Source organism: Salmo salar, chromosome ssa06 (assembly GCF_905237065.1).
Source record: "Salmo salar chromosome ssa06, Ssal_v3.1, whole genome shotgun sequence".
Taxonomy (NCBI): Eukaryota; Metazoa; Chordata; class Actinopteri; order Salmoniformes; family Salmonidae; genus Salmo; species Salmo salar.
The window spans coordinates 57,091,073-57,113,564 of NC_059447.1; the positions used below are offsets into that span (position 1 = coordinate 57,091,073).

The window sequence follows — 22,492 nt, forward strand, 5'->3', positions numbered from 1 at the left end:
ATCATCATTAGTAGCAAACCAGATTAACAACATTGTTAACGCCTTTCTTCCTCTGCCTGCGTTGATAACACTTACCAGACATCCAGATGTAGGCTACCACCAACGTTCCTCTATACAGACTATTGTGAGCATCGTTTATTCAGTGTAGTTTAAAGGACAAGAGAGACCAACACAAACATCAGCCATGCCCAGTAGATCACCTGCTGGGTTTCAACTAACGGTGGCGATACCACATGTAGAATCGTTGGCACATTAACAGAAAATGACAACCAATGTTCTGTGGTCAGAAGCGATAGGATGGCTGCCCGCTGCACACTACCAACGTTTGTTATGGTGTGTCCCGTACTTAAAATATACATTTACACACATACAAAAAGAACAAAGACCACTTGGTAATGAGAGGCATATTTAATCATCCTCAGTTAATAAATAAATAAATAAATATTGATCCCATGAACATGAAACAAAAGCCATTATGACATGACAAATCAACCCCCTTGTGACAGAGATAACTTTTTACAACTAACAGGGTGTCATGTAGAACAGGTGAGCCCAGCAGCTGGAGTCACTCCTTCTTCTTGGGGAAAGCGGCACAAACCAGTTCATATACGACATATGCAGATCCTGCAATAACATAAAACATCATTACTAATTAAATACAGTGTTATTACAACGGTGTTGAACAACTTAGTGGTAATGCACAACCAGACACTACCAAGATCTGGTTTCTACATGGATAGAAAAAAAGTTTCGCCATTGAGCCCATCTGTACTCACCTAGGATAGTGAGTGCCATTGTTGCTCTGTACAGGATAGCGTCGCTGACACCCCCTTTCAAATGAACTGGAATTCCATTGTCCTCCTGGTGAAGAAAAACATACTGTATCAAACTCATGTCATGCACAGCAACATGCAGTATAAGCATCCTACTTCCTTTAAGCCCACCAAAGCTGTGGTATTCGCCAATTGGACATTGACTTACTTGACATTCCTTTCAGCGGTGCAAAGGGCCTCAATGGTGCATCTACAGTGAACTCTGTTCTAGGTGGTTAGGTGGTCATTAATACCCCCAAAATGTACCATTCTAGTTAGCCACAGAATGCAACATGTTGCCATTACGATTTTCATTATTGACAGCAAGATCTGCAATGCACCCGTTTTAGAAAGCATTTACAGCACAGTTTGCACAGTTATTCAAAAGCAGCCAATGAGGCAGTGGCATCACCCTCCCTTGATCATGTGCCAGTGGTAATCACTAATCAGAGTCAGACATGGGTTTCTCATCTCACGCCATGGTTTATGTCCCGAATGGCACCCTATTCCCTATTTAGTACACTACTTTTGACCAGGAGCCACACTTTTACACACTACATGCAAATAACTCCAACCCAGTGAGCCGTCTTTCAGATGTACTTATCTGTCAACTATATGCGTCTCAGGCTTCATCGTGTGAAAAGAAACTTCAGGAGCAGACATGTCACCAGTCATTAAAACACAAATATCACATTGTCATTGACGTGAAACTACATTTTCCTTGACATTGAACTGAAATCAGAGTACGTTTTAATATTGAGCTTGAAATAGACTTAAGTGCAAACTGACAATTACCTGGAAATGCTTCTGTTTATGTGGGACCTTGTTCTCCACCTGCCTGCGCCCGCTGGTGCTCAGTGTCCGCCGCGACACCTGCTGGAGCGCCTGTCAATTAACCGAAAAGAGGCATCCATTTCTAAGGCCCTCACCAGCACCGCAGTTTCAGATTTTAAGATCAACGCTGGTTTGGAATGGGCCGCTGTCTATCTGAATATTCAACAAATTACTTAGTCTGCCATGAAGACTTGTCAGAACGAACACTATGGAGAAGCTACGGGCACTCAACGCAAGTCTGATGGGATATGTCCTCACATGACCGCTAAAGGCTCGAGATACTGGCTTCTGTTGACCTTTTAAAATGCATAAAAATAACATAAAACAGGCAGACCGATGGCATGGAATACAATTATATTAACTCCACTCAAAACCATACTAAATCGCATCTTACTTGAATGTGTCGGTACATAGCTCCACGTCAAGTCGTCGTACAAGGACACCGGAAGACTGCGCTTCCACTATTTGCTTCTTCTTCTTTGAAAAGATTTACTGACGCATCACGAACACTTGTGCCTACTGCCACATAATGGTCAGGAGTGGGTACTTGGAGAGTAGCCAACACATGAGCCACCATTCTCTATTTCTGGGCTATACAAATTAAAACACTGCCTCAAGATTCTCACAAATGATTTGTTTGTATACATATTCACTTTTTCCATTTTGCAACAAAGGTACATCTCAAAACATTTCTAAATAAAAGCAGGTGACTAAAAATTATGAGTTGTTCAGACATTTTATTTGTCAAGCAACAGACATAGAATCTCCAGGTAATAAATCCATGGCAACTCTAAAGTGCAAAACATTTCAATTTGCAGCAGTCTTAGTAAGAAAATGAATATGGAGGTTTTTCCATAGACTAACATGAACACTAACCTGGTCCCAGATCTGTTTGTGCCCTTCCCTACTCCATTGCCAAGCATGTTTGGCATGACAATTCCATAAGGAGTTGGCAAGAGCAGAGAGACTGGCACCCAGGCTACTGTACATGAATAGAGCTTTGGTACCTGAAAAAGAATGTCATTTTCAAGGTTGTGTAATATTAAATAAACTTGACTCAGGCGCTGCATATTCCAGGCAGCTAAACAGCATTACTGTATATACTGAGACTGGAAGTACATACAACGCAGCAATCCATAACACTTGACCTGAAAATGAGTGCACATCCTTGTACAATCTATAGACCCCTATCTGCAGTGTTAAAAAGACCAGAAAAATGTGCCTCAAACTACTGTACAGTAACACACAACATACTTGTATGAAAACCAAAAGTCTATAGTCTTAACTTGAAGCAATTCTAGCCTAACAAACAGTTCAGATTTGCGTGACTGTATTCAAATACTCTTAAATAATTTATTCATTTAGAAGTAAACATCTATGACTGACATACACATATTTCTGCATTAAAACCGATCTGCAATAGAATTTTCACGTTGATGTAGCGTCATTCAATTTCAACTTACTGCCACAACAACGACTTGACAGCAAAACTGCCTACAGTACATAACTGCATAGCTTTCTGAACATGAAAAATAAATACGAGAGAATTTCCACTTTATCGCAACTTTCCCCTGACATCTTTACTCATCCAATACTTGCACAGCACTTTTAACAAGAAGGCCATTCTTACATACAGTACACAAGCCAGGCACAAGGGTACCACCAGAGCTTGTAATTAGCCACTGGTTATGTTCGCTTCCTCTGCTAGCCAGCATGCAACATACATATAGGACATCTTTAGTTAGGGATATCAGCGCTGTGGTTGTGGTTGCCATATGTGGTGGATGAGGAGGACCACCCCCAGGAAGAAGCAGATGGAGCCCACAGTGATGTAGGCGATGCCCAGGAAAGGGTTCTTGACCCCCATCCAGGAGACGGTGTTCAGGATTACACGCTTCCGCCCCTCAAAGCTACAAACAGGATAGTCTGGGATCAACTCATTAAGGTTGAAAAAATGTTCAACTTCAGACCCATTTAACATCTGACTAACCAAAGAACTCTGTAGCAATAAGGATCTTAAGGTATCACACAAACTTCCTGTAAAGCTGTATCATTTGAACAGCTGCCTGTGAAAGGATACTGTAGGTGACGTCCAGGGTGTAGTTGCCCTGGGGAAGAGTCGGCATCACGTTGTTGTTCTTCTGGATAATACGGTACAGCTTACAGAAGATGGGGAGGGCAGCTGTGCGCATCCACACAAAGTCCTCATTGATGAAGCCATTATTTTCAGTGTCTGTGTCCAGCTCATAGACAGGCTTACGCCAGTTGATCGGCTTGGTTGTTCCTGAGGGAGGAAATGACCGTGACTTTCCTAGGAAGACAGTGAGAATCCTTATCAACTTCATTGGTAACAATTCCACAGAATGCTTGCTTACCTTGGAAAGCACTTGTGAGGTTGGGGTTGCCTCCTGGGTTCCTGAACTTCACATGCTTGTCTGTCGACCAAGCGATGCCCTTCAGAGGAATTTGGATTCTTGTGCCATTAGGGTCAATGTAATACAGCTCCAAAGTGTCTGAGGATAGAGATCCTGATTAAACAGAGCTGCTCTTAGTGTAATCCTTGTAATTCTGACCTAAAAAAAAAAGAGGACAAAACTGTCTTATCATTAAAAATGCTGTTGGCGACGGCACTACGGCATGTTTTCATTGCGAGCGTAAGGCTCACACTCCTTACTAGGGTTCTGTGGACATAACAAGCAGACAGGTAATGTTGCATGTAGGTCATTGCACTGAACATGACATCTTGACAATTTGAGGGATGTATCAAATAACTGAACATGTAAAGCTGATGATCAGGCAAAAGTCACTGCAGATATTCAGGAATGAACAGTGTCAAAATGTTACATTGGTACAGAACCCCTGTTCATAATATGCACCATTAGAGAGGTGGGGGTCGCCATTCAGTTGGCCATCATCCCTGGACTTGACATTGCGCTGGTGATTTTGGTAGAAGTTGGACAGGCCATAATACATGAAGACATTGCTCTGTTGAGACAAATTCTATTAAATGCTTATGATCCATTTTCAATTGAAGGGTACCTGTATTCATGGGTTGCATGTTTCGTCACAATATTGTTCATTTTGGACTGATGTCCGACTGAGCATTCTGCTCAATGCATCAGTGGGCGCTGATGAAGATTTCTTTAAAAGTGCATTACAGCGACTTGGAAATAATATGACATTCAAAAGGAGACAGAACTAGAAGGAAAAACGTTATCATTTTGATGTCGCCAGATTGACATTGCTAGCTATTTGACAAACTTTGCTAGCCAATGACTACACGGTCATCTGTCTAAAGTAAATTTGACGACATGATAATGCTGGCAAACTTGTTTCCTACAAAATATTTGGACTACTTTAACAATGTCATTGTATTTCCAGGCACTATAGTATAATTTAGACAAAACAGTAGTTAGCCTCCGTCCAGAATGACTGGGTTTATCATGACTTTAGGGCACAGCTATGGCATCACCGGTAGAGGGCGGCTCGAGAAAGTTCATAACGCGACCGAGTGACGGAGGTGCAACATATGAATACAGCACAAACTGAGTGATTGAGACATCATGCTTTAGACTTACTTCAAAAGGCTGTTCCAGAGAGAAGGGCAATGCACAGGTGCATTGTCTTGTGCTGTTCCAACTAAAGCTCTGAGAGCAGTCGAGGCATGGGCTGGACTTCTCAGTCCCAGTATAATCAATCTGTAATTAGATGTAATGTGTACATCCAAACATCATTTCCAAATAGCTAGCAATCTGCTGCCTCTGGGGGAATGATGAGCCATTAACATTTTAAATGGTGCACCTGGCATCAAATACATAACCTTCATAGGACTTGTTCAAGTTTATATTCTTTATTGATACCAATCAATTAAAACGACAGTGGTAGAAGCATATATACAAGTGAATGGCACATATTGATGCTAAAATTGGTAAAGGTTCAAACAAGCAAGTATGTCAAGTAAAAAGTTTTGCTCCATGAAGTAATCTGACTGCACTCTGCAATATTGTCTATTTGAAGTCTACCCTCTGAGACAGGTGGGTCCACCCCAAAGTGCCATGATGACAGACACCAGTCTCGATCAATGAGAGAACTTGAAATAGACAAGATGGCGGCATACACATTGTTGGATTACTTTATGGAGCAAAAAAATATATATATAGTTTTATTTTAATAATGGAGCATTTTCCAAACAAAACAGACCCCCTGCAACTGGACAGACATTTTATTAGACTCCTGTTTCCACGACTCGAGGACAAAGACAGTATCATCGACTTAAGGTTGGTCAAACATGTGCTTTGCTACACCAAACAGTACCTAACCTGTAACGCCCAGGATAATGGATACCAAGTTAACTAGTTTGGGACCCCTTCCTTTGGGCTTGAGTTGCTGGCTTGCTACACATAGGAGCAGGTTGCTGGTTCTCAAAGTCCGGCAGATGGCGATAATGAGTTGTTTCATTTTACAGTCCAAACGCGTTGTATGCAGCAGGCAATACACTCATATCCCCGGTGGACCGGTTCGTACCCAAAACATCCTACATTCAGAATGCAAAGGTGTCAATTTCCTCCTAAACTATATTTAAACGGTGAGGTGGAACTGGGAAAATATGCTTTCTTTATGAAACACCATTTTCCACCACCATGCTAGAGTGGCTAATGCCTAGGAATGCTTGTCCCGGATGTTGCATATCGCATTCAGCCAATCAGGTTGCAGCAGACGGTTGCAACAAATCGCTACACTAAACAAGCAAGTATAGTGTAGAGAATCATTGTCCATCAAACAGCTGTGAAATATTTTCCATAACCAAAAATGTTGTATTTTCAGCTGTTTGAAGCTGGTGTTCAAAACCAAAAAGATAAACTTAACGGGAAGCATAGAAATAGCGCACATAGAACAGATCTACCGCTTCTTAACTTGCAATGAGAAATAAATGTTATAGATCTGTCAATGTGAATTCGGTCAGGTTGCCCAAAAGTGACATATTACAGCTTTAAATTAAGACAAAAGCAGATTTAAAAAAATGACTTTTCACAATTATAGCCAATTTTGACTTTGTGGCAACAGCCTGAGTACCAGTCTATTTAACCAACATTCCACTCCTATTCATTGCCAAACAGACTGGTCTTTCTGCCATTTTCAAATATGAACATTCTATAATAATGAGCTTGAGGAGAACAGATGTAACCAGTCTGTCGAAAGTAGCTAACAAACAGCTAAATTCTCAACCTAAATACATACTGCAATTCCAACCACAAAACCTTCATGCTTTGATTTTAAAGTGGAACTGATTGCGTTTTAGCAAAATTAAATCTTATAAAAATCTGTTCATATACACCACCAGAAAGAATGACACCCTTTTTAAAATCTTGAGAGCACTTGGATATGGTCATTTTCACGTTTTCATAAATTCATAGAAAGTTTGGCAATTACTTATAGTAAGGATTAGTGAAGATTATATAGTAATATAGAGTGAGAAAGTGGCCATGCTTTTGCAAAATGAAGACACTTCATTAAATAAAACCTGTCTTGTCCAGGGCCGGACTCTACGCAGACCGGTGACCCATAGCCAATCAGAGCTTCAGTAGGCCTATATGCAAAGAATCAATTTGCTACACGGGCCTGACATTCACTTTGAACTGGACTGTGTTTACAGGCAGGAGCAACAGCGCAACTTTAGAATGTATTCGCTAAAAGCCACCTGAATGGATTTCTGCGAGTATGTATATACACAACGGGAGTTCTTATATTTGGGAACTTCACAGTCCTATTGATTATAAAAAAACATTAAGGTAGACTTCTCCCTCAGTTGCCTATACACATCAACAACTAATGTTAGCCAAAGTGAGATCAGCTAAAATCTAAAAAGAGGGATAATTAGATAAACTCTCAAACTTTAACTAGTTCGCCGTCAAAGTTGCACTGAAACGATTGGGAAGAGTAGCCTGCTCGTCCTTCTGCAGCATGCCAGCCAATGCCTTCTTGTCCCAACCCACGTTTTGACAACTGAATGGGAACTTGCCTGCCTGACCATTTGATCAATGCCAAATACATTTGATTGACAACTAAGAGGTATGCTAATTATGCATAACAGTCGTTCAAGTTCAGCATCGCTAGCAAAGCGATTCACCTGTATCTCTAGCTGTAGCCACCGAAAAAACATGAGGGGAAAAAGTTGGTCACTCACCAACTTTTCCTATGACATCCTCACAGCAGCTAGCTAACTAAAGTTAGGCTCTGTGTTAAAAGCTTGCTAAATAAATGGCTAGCTACATAAATAGATTGACACCCCTGGGCTAGCCTAACTCAATCAGCGCACATGCAAATTGGGGGAAAAACACTGAATTCATCGGCCAGATATAGCCTATTTGTTTTTGGCTCGTGCAACTGCGACCCAAACCGGGCATTGATTTATTAGAAATTGTATGACCCTTTATAATGTCCACTTATGTACACAAGATGCTGTATATAGCATTGTAGCATATTTAAACAAACTAAATAATATTGTCCAGCCTTTTCTGCTATGCTTGCAGATTTGCTGCGACCCTAATCAAAAAGTATTTAATAATTCCAAATAACAAAAACATAGCAATAGTTTTGTTGTAACATTTAAACTTAAAACATGTTTAAAAAAATGTTTGCACGGCATGGATCACCGGTGCCGTTGAATGCAGGATTGCTGCCTGTCTAGGTTACTGCTGTAAAAGGCCTACATGTTTCTCCTTTTCATGGTGTTTTGTTGCAGGTTTAGTTTTGGTTATTGATGGTCCCGCTTTAAAATATCGATGACAGACTGCAACATTTTAGTAGCCTGGCTAGGACTGCATTTGTCTGTACACTTTCCCCTCCACTGTATGCACGCATGAAGGCAGTGCAATTTAAATTGACCTACGTGAGCGCATCAGGCAGTAATATCATAAAGTAGATTACTCATTTATGTGTCCTATTCGCCCCGCGGGCCTTGTGTTTGACACATGTGCGCTAGCCCATTAGCCACGTTATGACTGACTTGCGATCATCGCATTGACATTCCCAGCCTTAGTTAAAATCGTCCGTTTTTGTTAAAAAAAATATTGAGTGATTGAAACTGAAACAGAGCATCCTGAATGGAGGTGGCAAACAGTGTACATGGCCAGCTGTGATCTACAACCTGATATCAATATTTATATTGGACTAGCAAGAAATGTATTTATCAGTTATATCATGCATTTAACTGCATCGATCTATTCTGCCAACAACGCCTTACTCTATATAATGGCATTTTCAATCAATCCATTTTTATAAACGTCTTATAAAAGTTGGTTTAAGCATAAACTGAGAATTATATTTGACTGATATGATCGTTTCATATCTGCAAAGTAGTTATCCACTTTAAGCATCAAAATACAACTTGCCTAGCTAACAGCTAAATGTTTTTACTTACAATTGTAATTTCGAAACTCAACAACCAACTCCGCCGTAAATCAAACTGCACGTTGAGTTTACCGATTGGTCAGTCACCTTGGCAATGGCAAGGAGTGGAATGTTAGCTAAAGACTGGTACCCATACTAGTGGTAACTAGTGACAACCTGCCCCCCTTACCTTCAAACTCCTTGATGTTGTTAGACCTGACGTAGAGTCCGATACCAGTGGGGATGAAGAAAGCTGGGAGAACTGTGCCCGCTGTCAGAATGGGTTGTTTAAACGCTGTGTTACCGGACTTTTTATTGATGGTCCCACCGCCAGGTACTGCGATGTAACCGTCTTCCTCCTTCGCGTTGTAGGTCGACGCTCTGATATATTTGTGCTAGTTTTCTATAAGTTATTTCTCCATATATAACAATGTTTTATATGAAAGATGGCTTGCCCGACGTGAAACACCCAAGTCAGGAAGTGTTTAACAAACTTGCGTACTGCGAAGCGAAAATACGTGATTACATAAAATATGATAATATTTGCCACAAAGAAACGTTTATCATTCAAACTATAGCTAATGTCTGATTCGATTCGGGAGATTAATTATAATTCTCATTTGTTTTTCCCCAATAAATTGATATTGAATATTTTCCTGACCTGAATAGAGCAAAACCATTTATCGGTCTAGTAGGAGATCAATTTATGAACTCTCAAATAATGACAATCATTTGAATTTTCAGGTTAATTGTTGCAAACAAATAACCAGCTGATATTGCATACATGGGTCATCCTTTGACAACTGTGCCCGATTATCTGGATTCAAATCATAAATGACCATTTAGGGCATACTGCGGCGTTCCCCAAATGGCGGACCGCATGTGGAATTTGATTGATATTTTGCCCCCTAAGTTATTTTATTTAGGGCATTAAATACACCAGCTCCAAGTTACTTTAATTTTGGAAATCTGTTCCAAAGTATTCCCACACGTAATAGAAAGATACTCAATGGCCAGTTTATTAGGTACACCCATCTAGTACCGGGTCAGACCCCCATTTCCCTACAGAACAGCCTGAAAAGTGCCACAGGGAGGTTGGTCCATGCTAATGTGATGGCATCACGCAATTGCTGCAGATTGGACGGCGGTACAGTCATGGTGCGAACCGCCCGTTCCATCTCATCCCAAAGATGTTCTATTGGGATGAGGTCTGGGGACTCAAGTAAATGGAACTCGCCGTCATGTTCCAATTAAAGTGTTTCCACTCAATTATCCAGGGTTGGGTGATCGTGTGCCCACTGGAGCCGCTTCTTGTTTTTAGCTGATAGGAGTTGAACCCGGTGTGGTCTTCTGCTGCAATAGCCCATCCGTGACCAGGATCACACCACTGTTGTACTGCGTCATTATTTGTCTGTTTGTTGCCCACCTGTTAGCTTTCCCTTCTTCGACCTCTCATCAACAAGCTGTTTTCACCCACAGGCTGTCGCACCATTCTCGGTAAACCCTACACACTGTCGTGAGTGAAAAGCCCAGGAGGGTGGCCGTTTGAGATACTGGACCCAGCGCGCCTGGCACCAACGATCATACCACACTGTCGCTTAGGTCACCCGTTTAACCCATTCTAATATTCAATCGAAAAGTAACAATGCCTCGATGCCCGTTTTATGTAACAAGCCATCTTGTGCTCGACAAAATTACTTTTGTCATTTAGTGACCGACATAACGAGGGAATATATACAGTTTTATTCATACGTCCTCAGGACTTCCTTATTTTCCAGCCCTAATGCCAGGTTTGACAATTTACCTGTCAAACATCACCACGCTTGCGCTCATATTGGAAGGGTGGAAATATTTAAGGCATGTTAACATGATCCAAAGTACTAATTTCAGGCAGCACTGGTTGGAATATTTCAGGCCAACCAAGAGCTGTTTTAGCGGTAACAGTTTTATGGCATACATTGACAGCAGAGTCGCAATTTATCCAGCTGGGACACTCTAGGAACGTGTGATTTGGGGCCTGTATATTTCGTATTTATAAACATAACACCTTTCGTTTTATTTGATCAAGTCTTTTCTTTTTGTCTTGTCAAGACCATCTATAAAGTGTTTGGCTTGTGAGACCGCTTGGAAATTAGTCGTAAATCACCAAAGCTTTATTCAAATATCAAATTTGTGAGGAGCAAAACAGTGAGCTGATATTCCCTTTTTATCTATGTATAGTAAGCAGGCCTAAATTATTTTAGCTATGCTTTGGACGTGCGTCAAACCCCTTCCATGATGTAGGCCACATGCCCATTATGAAATGAGCTTCTGTGAATAACCGGTGAACCTCAGATTTAGAACTTATTCTCCTGTAACAAGTTGTTTATTTTCCCATTTCCTATTTTTAAAACCCAAGCCCTCTGTAAGCTACCCTTACTCTAGGCCTACTATAACGAAGTCTGGTTCAACAGCAATGCGTCATCTTTTTTTATGCTGGCAATTTTATATCATTCCATGTTAAATGCATTTCTTAAAAAATTTTTACAGTGCTTGTTTTTCATAGAATCTTAGAATAATTCACAGTTCTGGTTTTATGATGAGAAAGTTCGTGGCACGCATGCAATGTAACTTCTGGAGAAGTCTGAATGCAATCGTTAAAATGGTTCCAATATGTACAGTACCGGTCCGATGTTTGGACCCGCCTACTCATTTCATTCCAGGGTTTGAACTTTATTTTTTACATTGTATAATAATAGTGAAGACATCAAAACTATTAAATAACATATGGAATCATGTAGTAAACAAAAGTGGCACTCAAACAGCTTCATGAGGTAGTCACCTGGAATGGATTTCAATTAACAGGTGTGCCTTGTTAAAATAATTTGTGTAATTTATTTTCTTAATGCGTTTGAGCCAATCAGTTGTGTTGTGAAAAGGTAGGGGTGGTCAGAAGACAGCCCTAATTTGGTAAAAAAGACCAAGTCCATATTATGGCAAGGACCGCTCAAATAAGCAAAGAGAAATGACAGTCCATCATTACTTTAAGACATGAAGGTCAGTCAATGCAGAACATTAAGAACTTCTCAAAAACCATCAAGCACTATGATGATACTGCCTCCCATAGTTACCTCTGGTAACTCTACTGAACTTAATCTGTAGCAGTCTCAGAAATTGCAGCCCAAATAAATGATTCAGAGTTCAAGTAACATACATCTCAACATCAACTGTTCAGAGGAGACTGAATCAGGCCTTCATGGTCAAATTTCTGCAAATAAACCACTACTAAAGGACACCAATAAGAAGAGACTTGCTTGGGACAAGAAAGACAAGCAATGGACATAAAACCGGTGGAAATCTGTCCTTTGGTCTGATGAGTCCACAGTTGAGATTTTTGGTTCAAACTGCCATGTCTATTGTAAGACGTAGAGTAGGTGAACACGTGTGGTTCCCACCGGGAAGAATGGAGGTGGTGGGATGGTGCTTTGGTGGGGAAACTGATTTATTTAGAATTCAAGGCACACTTAACCAGCATGGCTACCACAGCATTCTGCCATCTGGTTTGGGTTTAGTGGGACTATCATTTGTTTTTCAACAGGACAATGACCCAACACCTCCAGGCTGTGTAAGCGCTATTTGACCAAGAAGGAGAGTGATGAGTGCTGAATCAGATGACCTGGCCTCCACAATCACCCGACCTCAACCCAATTGAGATGGTTTGGGATTAGTTGGACGGCAGAGTGAAGGAAAAGCAGCGAACAAGTGCTCAGCATATGTTGGAAGAATGTGTGCAACCTGTCAAGGCAAAGGGTGGCTGCTTTGAGGAATCTAAAATTGAGTTGTCACAACCAGGCAACAAAGGGAGTCCACACATTCGCAGTTAAGGAGTAACAAAAATATTTATTAAATAACTACGTTTTAAACTACAAAGGAAAACTAACCTGTGAAGTATGAAAGTAGGCATGTGAGGGGTGTAATGAAGATGCATGGATGAAGGTAAAATGTGTTTAAGTGTTTTAAGGGTGCACCTAATCAAAAAACATAATCAACCAGCTCAAAACAAAATGGTGCTTGTGAAGAGAGCCAGGACTGGGCACCAGGAACTTCTATCTCCTAGTTGATCCCAAACCCAGGTGCAACTTGTCACCTTAATGACCCAATCAGCAAATAAAAGCACAAACACAGGAGACAGGGAGAGTGAGGGGTGCGTAACACCCCCTCCTATAAAAATTGGGCACTAAACAAAGACCCAAAAACAAAACCACAAATAAAACTGATCAAAAACCATAACTAATAAAGGTTGACAAATACTATACAAACCATAAAGAGGCACACCGGATGCCCATGACAACAATCCGTGGCAGTGGGTAACAGTCAGGTTGTGTCACACTATTAACCTTCCGGTAGTCAGTGCAAAATCTAAGAACCATCTGGCTTGCTCACCAAGAGACACGGGAATGCCCAACTGGAGAATGATGGTACAGCAATATTATTAAGTAGCATGTACTTAATCTGAGTCCAAGTGACATAGCTTCTCCAATGAGACACGATACAAACGTTGTTTAATAGGGACAGCATCCCCAACATCAATATCGTGCACTGACAAATGTGTACGAGAAGGTGTGTCAGCAAACAAAGGCAGAAAATCAGTGATCAAATCCGTTAACTCTGCTTGACAATAAGACAGGTGACCCAACAAACTCTCCATGTTTGCAAAGGAACTCTGAATTCATCAATCTATCCTGCAAAATACCATCAGGGCCTGGCACCCCTCTTCATCACTTCATCACACTGCCACTGTATGTGAAGGTGGAGTGGCTCACCTTAGATCAACGGATTCCACCAAAAGAACAGGACTTAACACGTCAGTTTTACCACAGTTCTGATTTAGCCAATTTAGAAGACAAACGACTATAATAGGGCTTTAACAAATTGACATGGCAGAGCAGATTCGCCTTTCTGCGCTCAGGGGTAGCAATCAGATTGTGGTTCGGCAATACGCCGATCTGAACTGTATGGGCCGCTGAATTTGGCCTGAAAAGGAGAACCGACAATGGGCAGCAGGGCCAGAACCTGGTCCCCTGGAATAAATTGTCGCAGTGCAACTCACCGGTCAAAACCTTTTTAGCGTCACCTGAGAGGATGCTCGTTTTTCTTTAGCTATTTCAAAAGTTATGTACAACCTGTGTCGGAAACCACTGTCATGACAAATTTGGGGGACGCTCAACCACCTTCCAATCCTCCTTTAACACAGCAAGGGGACCACTCACAGTATGACCAAAAACAAGGTCATTAGGATTGAACCCCGTGCTCTCATGATACCTCTAACAGCGAGTAGCAACCAGGGTAACCCCTCATCCCAGTACGCACGTGACTTCAAAGTCTGATAAACGCTCAAGGGCCCCTTGACTCTGCGCATGAAAAGCACTGGCCTGATTATGTTTTATATTTATATGCATTTGTTGCAAGACTTGTGCAAATATGTGCGAAGTGAAGTTGGAACCCTGATCGCTCTGAATCACCTTAGGTATTCCAAAAATTGAGATGAACTGTGACAAAGCCGGACTTAGTAGTTATGTTCCGAAGTGGATAGGCTGCAGGATATTTCGTAGCCTGACAAATCAGTTAACATGTAGGTGCTACCAGGTTTAGAACAGGGTAAGGGTCCAACACGATCAATAATCAAATGCTCAAATGGCTGGCCTGTAGCAGGAATAGGTTATATGTAGCGGGACTGGCCTTTAAATCTGATTAGGCTTCCCAGTCAGCTGACAAACATGGTATGTTTAGATGTTTAAAGAAAGACATTTCCGATTACTAGGCCAATAAAAATGGCGCAAAATTTTAGCATACGTTTTACTAACCCCTAAGTGATCAGAAACATCATGAGATGTTTTCAAAACTTGATCTCGAAGCTTAGGAGCCACGATCTGAACAATAGCGTCACCCGCAACCTTTGCTGTGAGGTGTCCATTTCCTCACCAACAGCTGACTTTGAATGTAGTAACCCTGGGCAGCACTCCTTAATCGATTATCAAACTGTTCAGCTATGTGTTGTGTAAGTTCCGTTTTGACCCTAGTGTCAGCACAGCTCATAGCACGAGTCACAGCGCTTGCAGAGAATACCTCCGGGAATCTCTGTAGGTTTTATGCGATAATCCCTACATGGGATGGGTTATGAGAAACCAGACGAGATGCGTCACAGACACGACTACTTTGTACTGGCCAATCTGCTGACCTTTTTACCAAGGACAGGACATTAGCTCTTCCAGTGGCCTTTACCATCATAATTACAGATTTTACTTACATTCTGTCCACATGAAACATGTTTGGCTCTAGATGGAAATGCGTCATTACCAGAACCAAAGGAATTTGCTGACCGAAATCCACTTGAACTGTTCCTCTGCCCCCAATCTCACATACGGGACCATCAAACTGCCTTTGGGGGTCAGTACGTACACGTCGGCCAAAACAGCAGCTTCAGATGCAGTCCGTACTTTCTGTTCATTTATATAGCTGGCAAGACAATCAGGGACAGATTAAGTTGTTCGAGGACAACCAGGTTGTACAAAGCTTCAAAACTAGTGACTGCTGACGCAGTACACCAAAGATTGAATTGAGTTAACAAATCCTGTGAAAACTCAACATGGGACTGTTTTTCACCTTTCTTCAATATTCTGAAATGCTGTCGATACGCTTCAGGGACCTACTCGTAAGTATGCAGGACAGCAGTTTTAACCATTACGTAATCGTCGCTATCTGTAGCGCTAAGAGATGAGTGAGCCCTACCAGTCAAAACACACTGTAGCGTCATTCTCGCGGATGTTGCAACCGCAGTTTAGCTTGCGCCTTATCCTGCTTCAACCTTTCAAATCAAGTGATTTTTGATGTCTAAACCTTTCCAGATCTTTGTCATGATTTAGCTGCAATAAAAGTAACTCCAAGTTTCAAACCAGCACTAGACACAATTGGTTCAGCCAATACAGCTGGACTAGGTTCACTCAATTCTGCCTTCAAATACCAGCTGAAAGCAAATTAGCTGACAATAGACCTCACTGGATCCTTGAGACATTTGTCACTAAACTCATAATACTCAAAAGCTGTTCCTTCGTAAACTGCATAAGCAACTCTTCAGAAGGAACACGAACAAAATCCTCAATAGAAGCCATAATTCTACTACCAAATGAGCAGATTAGTACAAGTACATAGCTAACTTAATAGTGCCACAACAGATGAGTATTACGTGAGTTACCCCAAATCCTATTGTTAAACTTAACCCTAGTCTTCAGTGGCTTTGCGGCGGGCATTGATGCACTAGAGCCCGCTGGCACGAAGGAGGAACCAGCTTGCTAGTAACCAACCCCGAACCACGTGCTCCAGAGACAACTGCTTTGACCGCTGTCAAAACTAACAAAAATAACAAACCACACACACACACACACACACACACAGACTTGCTCCCAGTGGGAACACTCCGCTATACCGAACAGGGGGGAAAGACCATAGCTCTGGGCAATGAGTTATGTCTGCCTCAACTTCTCACTGTTATACATTGCAAAGACAACTCACCTCCATAATCCGATGACCCAACAAGGAACAGAACAAAGTGTCTCTAGACAATACAGGAAAAAGAGACTTCGTGGTCTTCTCTCCACCGAACTAACCTGTGAAGTATGAAAGTAGGCATGTGAGGGGTGTAATGAAGATGCATGGATGAAGGTAAAATGTGTTGGTTTTAAGGGTGCGCCTAATCAAAAAACATAATCAACCAGATCACAAAACAAAATGGTGCTTGTGGAAGAGAGCCAGGACTGGGCACCAGGAACTTCTATCTCCTAGTTGAACCCAAACCCAGTTGAAACTTGTCACCTTAACGACCCAATCAGGCAAATAAAAGCACAAACACAGGAGACAGGGAGAGTGAGGGGTGCGTAACACCCCCTCCTATAAAAATTGGGCACTAAACAAAGACCCAAAAACAAAACCACAAATAAAACTGATCAAAAACCATAACTAATAAAGGTTGACAAATACTATACAAACCATAAAGAGGCACACCGGATGCCCATGACAACAATCCGTGGCAGTGGGTAACAGTCAGGTTGTGTCACACTATTAACCTTCCGGTAGTCAGTGCAAAATCTAAGAACCATCTGGCTTGCTCACCAAGAGACACGGGAATGCCCAACTGGAGAATGATGGTACAGCAATATTATTAAGTAGCATGTACTTAATCTGAGTCCAAGTGACATAGCTTCTCCAATGAGACACGATACAAACGTTGTTTAATAGGGACAGCATCCCCAACATCAATATCGTGCACTGACAAATGTGTACGAGAAGGTGTGTCAGCAAACAAAGGCAGAAAATCAGTGATCAAATCCGTTAACTCTGCTTGACAATAAGACAGGTGACCCAACAAACTCTCCATGTTTGCAAAGGAACTCTGAATTCATCAATCTATCCTGCAAAATACCATCAGGGCCTGGCACCCCTCTTCATCACTTCATCACACTGCCACTGTATGTGAAGGTGGAGTGGCTCACCTTAGATCAACGGATTCCACCAAAAGAACAGGACTTAACACGTCAGTTTTACCACAGTTCTGATTTAGCCAATTTAGAAGACAAACGACTATAATAGGGCTTTAACAAATTGACATGGCAGAGCAGATTCGCCTTTCTGCGCTCAGGGGTAGCAATCAGATTGTGGTTCGGCAATACGCCGATCTGAACTGTATGGGCCGCTGAATTTGGCCTGAAAAGGAGAACCGACAATGGGCAGCAGGGCCAGAACCTGGTCCCCTGGAATAAATTGTCGCAGTGCAACTCACCGGTCAAAACCTTTTTAGCGTCACCTGAGAGGATGCTCGTTTTTCTTTAGCTATTTCAAAAGTTATGTACAACCTGTGTCGGAAACCACTGTCATGACAAATTTGGGGGACGCTCAACCACCTTCCAATCCTCCTTTAACACAGCAAGGGGACCACTCACAGTATGACCAAAAACAAGGTCATTAGGATTGAACCCCGTGCTCTCATGATACCTCTAACAGCGAGTAGCAACCAGGGTAACCCCTCATCCCAGTACGCACGTGACTTCAAAGTCTGATAAACGCTCAAGGGCCCCTTGACTCTGCGCATGAAAAGCACTGGCCTGATTATGTTTTATATTTATATGCATTTGTTGCAAGACTTGTGCAAATATGTGCGAAGTGAAGTTGGAACCCTGATCGCTCTGAATCACCTTAGGTATTCCAAAAATTGAGATGAACTGTGACAAAGCCGGACTTAGTAGTTATGTTCCGAAGTGGATAGGCTGCAGGATATTTCGTAGCCTGACAAATCAGTTAACATGTAGGTGCTACCAGGTTTAGAACAGGGTAAGGGAACAACACGATCAATAATCAAATGCTCAAATGGCTGGCCTGTAGCAGGAATAGGTTATATGTAGCGGGACTGGCCTTTAAATCTGATTAGGCTTCCCAGTCAGCTGACAAACATGGTATGTTTAGATGTTTAAAGAAAGACATTTCCGATTACTAGGCCAATAAAAATGGCGCAAAATTTTAGCATACGTTTTACTAACCCCTAAGTGATCAGAAACATCATGAGATGTTTTCAAAACTTGATCTCGAAGCTTAGGAGCCACGATCTGAACAATAGCGTCACCCGCAACCTTTGCTGTGAGGTGTCCATTTCCTCACCAACAACTGACTTTGAATGTAGTAACCCTGGGCAGCACTCCTTAATCGATTATCAAACTGTTCAGCTATGTGTTGTGTAAGTTCCGTTTTGACCCTAGTGTCAGCACAGCTCATAGCACGAGTCACAGCGCTTGCAGAGAATACCTCCGGGAATCTCTGTAGGTTTTATGCGATAATCCCTACATGGGATGGGTTATGAGAAACCAGACGAGATGCGTCACAGACACGACTACTTTGTACTGGCCAATCTGCTGACCTTTTTACCAAGGACAGGACATTAGCTCTTCCAGTGGCCTTTACCATCATAATTACAGATTTTACTTACATTCTGTCCACATGAAACATGTTTGGCTCTAGATGGAAATGCGTCATTACCAGAACCAAAGGAATTTGCTGACCGAAATCCACTTGAACTGTTCCTCTGCCCCCAATCTCACATACGGGACCATCAAACTGCCTTTGGGGGTCAGTACGTACACGTCGGCCAAAACAGCAGCTTCAGATGCAGTCCGTACTTTCTGTTCATTTATATAGCTGGCAAGACAATCAGGGACAGATTAAGTTGTTCGAGGACAACCAGGTTGTACAAAGCTTCAAAACTAGTGACTGCTGACGCAGTACACCAAAGATTGAATTGAGTTAACAAATCCTGTGAAAACTCAACATGGGACTGTTTTTCACCTTTCTTCAATATTCTGAAATGCTGTCGATACGCTTCAGGGACCTACTCGTAAGTATGCAGGACAGCAGTTTTAACCATTACGTAATCGTCGCTATCTGTAGCGCTAAGAGATGAGTGAGCCCTACCAGTCAAAACACACTGTAGCGTCATTCTCGCGGATGTTGCAACCGCAGTTTAGCTTGCGCCTTATCCTGCTTCAACCTTTCAAATCAAGTGATTTTTGATGTCTAAACCTTTCCAGATCTTTGTCATGATTTAGCTGCAATAAAAGTAACTCCAAGTTTCAAACCAGCACTAGACACAATTGGTTCAGCCAATACAGCTGGACTAGGTTCACTCAATTCTGCCTTCAAATACCAGCTGAAAGCAAATTAGCTGACAATAGACCTCACTGGATCCTTGAGACATTTGTCACTAAACTCATAATACTCAAAAGCTGTTCCTTCGTAAACTGCATAAGCAACTCTTCAGAAGGAACACGAACAAAATCCTCAATAGAAGCCATAATTCTACTACCAAATGAGCAGATTAGTACAAGTACATAGCTAACTTAATAGTGCCACAACAGATGAGTATTACGTGAGTTACCCCAAATCCTATTGTTAAACTTAACCCTAGTCTTCAGTGGCTTTGCGGCGGGCATTGATGCACTAGAGCCCGCTGGCACGAAGGAGGAACCAGCTTGCTAGTAACCAACCCCGAACCACGTGCTCCAGAGACAACTGCTTTGACCGCTGTCAAAACACACAAAAATAACAAACACACACACACACACACACACACACACACAGACTTGCTCCCAGTGGGAACACTCCGCTATACCGAACAGGGGGAAAGACCATAGCTCTGGGCAATGAGTTATGTCTGCCTCAACTTCTCACTGTTATACATTGCAAAGACAACTCACCTCCATAATCCGATGACCCAACAAGGAACAGAACAAAGTGTCTCTAGACAATACAGGAAAAAGAGACTTCGTGGTCTTCTCTCCACCGAACTAACCTGTGAAGTATGAAAGTAGGCATGTGAGGGGTGTAATGAAGATGCATGGATGAAGGTAAAATGTGTTGAAGGGTGCGCCTAATCAAAAAACATAATCAACCAGATCACAAAACAAAATGGTGCTTGTGGAGAGAGAGAGCCAGGACAGGGCACCAGGAACTTTTATCTCCTAGTTGAACCCAAACCCAGTTGAAACTTGTCACCTTAACGACCCAATCAGCTCCACTTGTCCCCAATCTGCAAGTAAAAGCACAAACACAGAGGAGGAGGCAGGGCGAGTGTAACAGTTGTGTAACACTTTTGATGTCTTCACTATTATTCTACAATGTAGAAAATTGTAAAAATAAAGAAAAACCCTTGAACGAGTAGGTGTTTCCAAACTTTTGACTGGTACAGTATGTATCTGTCCTCTCACACAAACCGCTGCAGAGTTAGCTCGGGTCAAGGGCATCACGTGCGGCTTGAGTCTTCAAGCCTTCCATTGAAGAACGCTCAAGCCGCACGTAACAGCCTGGACCAGAGCTACTGTAGAGTACACGTTGCATACCCCTTTTATACAACTCCATGTGGCTATTTCGCAATAGTGATGTAAGCCAGAATCCAGAGGTAATACTATTAGAAAGCCCACAGAATTGAGAAGAGAGCCTTGTTAGGTGCCATGAGGTTAGAAATAATCTCCATGACCGTCTGCATGCGGAGTTCTGACTGTTTTCCGATGGTTGTCGTCTGTTGGCTTGACCCTATGGTTGCGGTGGCACACTGTAAGAGTAGAGTAGGGGTGCAGGGCACTTGTCATAGGTGAAGGAAGGAGTTCCACATTACAGTCTCATCATCTGGGCTCAACTATCACATGGTGCACAATATTTCCTGTGGGGACAAGAAATCAATAAAAGGACCATGAGTGATACTGTGCCATTGCATCCTCACTCAGACCAACCAATGAAGACATGAGGGTCGTTATTCAAAGAGAGGTAAGGGTTGCGTCCCAAATTGCAACCTATTCCCTATATACAGTGGTGTACAACTTTTGACCAAGGCCCATAGGGTTCCGGTCAAAAGTAGTGCACTATATAGGGAATAGGGTTCCATTTGGGATGCAGAAGACAAGGAATGAGTCTGTCGATCAACCGATGCAATTATTTACAGTATTGTTTAGCTTTGTATTTTTGTAACACATTTCATAAACATTACTGATTTTTGTATGTGCAAAATTAGATTCATCCACACTTTGATCCACCAAAATCTGTCAGTCAAACAACCCCAGGGGAGTGAAGGCAGCCGACCATTTGCAGGATCACGATGCAGCTGAGTGAAAGTGGAATTCACTTGTGAATCTGTGTTCCAGCTATCTCATGTTTACTGTCCCTGGCCTGGTATCCAGATGCTTCTCTTTGGAGGGAGACCCTACATGAACCCAACTCCACCTTCTCTTCTCTGTGTGGGTGTCCCAAATGGCACCCTATTCCCTATGTAGTGCACCTCTTTTGACCCGAGCCTTGTGGGCCCTGGTCAAAAGTAGTGCACTATATAGGGAATAGGGTGCCATTTGGGACATCCCCACAGAGAAGGTGGAGTTGGGTCTGGTACCCATCACCCTCCATCTGTAGCTGGCTCTACAGAATATTCAGGAATGCCCTCCCATGCACCATGACATAAGCAAGTTATTTTTCTTCCTGCCTCATTTCACTTATGTAAACCTTTGTTCATCCGCTCATTAGGATAGTAGGATGTGTTCTCATGGGAGTGGTAGTCTGTGCTTTGTGTTATCGGTTTAGAGTGGAAGGCTGCTTGTTAAAAAATAAGTATTTCTTAATTGCTCTAGTCTAGAGGGTGTTTAATCAAGTGGTGCATGGCTATGAGATCCAGACCTGTGACCTGCTTTCCCGCAGCGCTTCCTTTTCACATCCTTGTTTAATTTGTTTTTGGAACAGGAGCCATTTGGAAGAAATACTCTAGGCCTCAATGGTCACTAGCCAAATGTTGTGGACCTTACTGTAAGTCCATAGTCAAGGTAAATATAGACTTCATTGATAATTTACCATAGAAATGACATTACATCTAGTGATCAGAAAGACTGCTCAGTTATTTT

At 42.1% G+C, this 22,492-nt stretch overlaps 3 protein-coding genes across 4 annotated transcripts in view; all 3 read right to left on the minus strand.

Annotated features, from left to right (window-relative positions):
- Positions 1 to 393: 393 nt before the first annotated feature.
- LOC106607688 (cytochrome c oxidase subunit 7A2, mitochondrial) lies at positions 394 to 2,156 on the minus strand. The gene is made up of 4 exons (XM_014204900.2): positions 2,041 to 2,156; positions 1,608 to 1,697; positions 777 to 861; positions 394 to 624 (listed from the first exon to the last, which is right to left on the minus strand). The coding sequence occupies exons 1-4, from the start codon at positions 2,056 to 2,058 to the stop codon at positions 566 to 568; spliced, it is 252 nt and encodes an 83-aa protein (XP_014060375.1). The 5' UTR covers positions 2,059 to 2,156; the 3' UTR covers positions 394 to 565.
- A 222-nt stretch (positions 2,157 to 2,378) lies between these two features.
- On the minus strand, positions 2,379 to 9,308 carry LOC106607689 (cell cycle control protein 50A). Its single transcript, XM_014204903.2, is given in 7 exon segments — positions 2,379 to 3,423; positions 3,425 to 3,572; positions 3,727 to 3,930; positions 4,022 to 4,159; positions 4,523 to 4,631; positions 5,225 to 5,344; positions 9,226 to 9,308. Coding segments are annotated over 5 exon segments (627 nt in total). The 5' UTR covers positions 4,620 to 4,631; positions 5,225 to 5,344; positions 9,226 to 9,308; the 3' UTR covers positions 2,379 to 3,383.
- A 7,599-nt stretch (positions 9,309 to 16,907) lies between these two features.
- LOC106607691 (filamin-A-interacting protein 1) overlaps positions 16,908 to 22,492 on the minus strand; it is a 46,198-nt gene continuing 40,613 nt past the window's right edge. For both annotated transcript variants that reach the window (XM_045720753.1, XM_045720751.1), the window contains one exon: positions 16,908 to 21,270. In XM_045720753.1, coding sequence (XP_045576709.1) covers positions 21,233 to 21,270 — 38 coding nt within the window. In that variant the 3' untranslated portion in view covers positions 16,908 to 21,232. The remainder of the gene's footprint in view (positions 21,271 to 22,492) is intronic.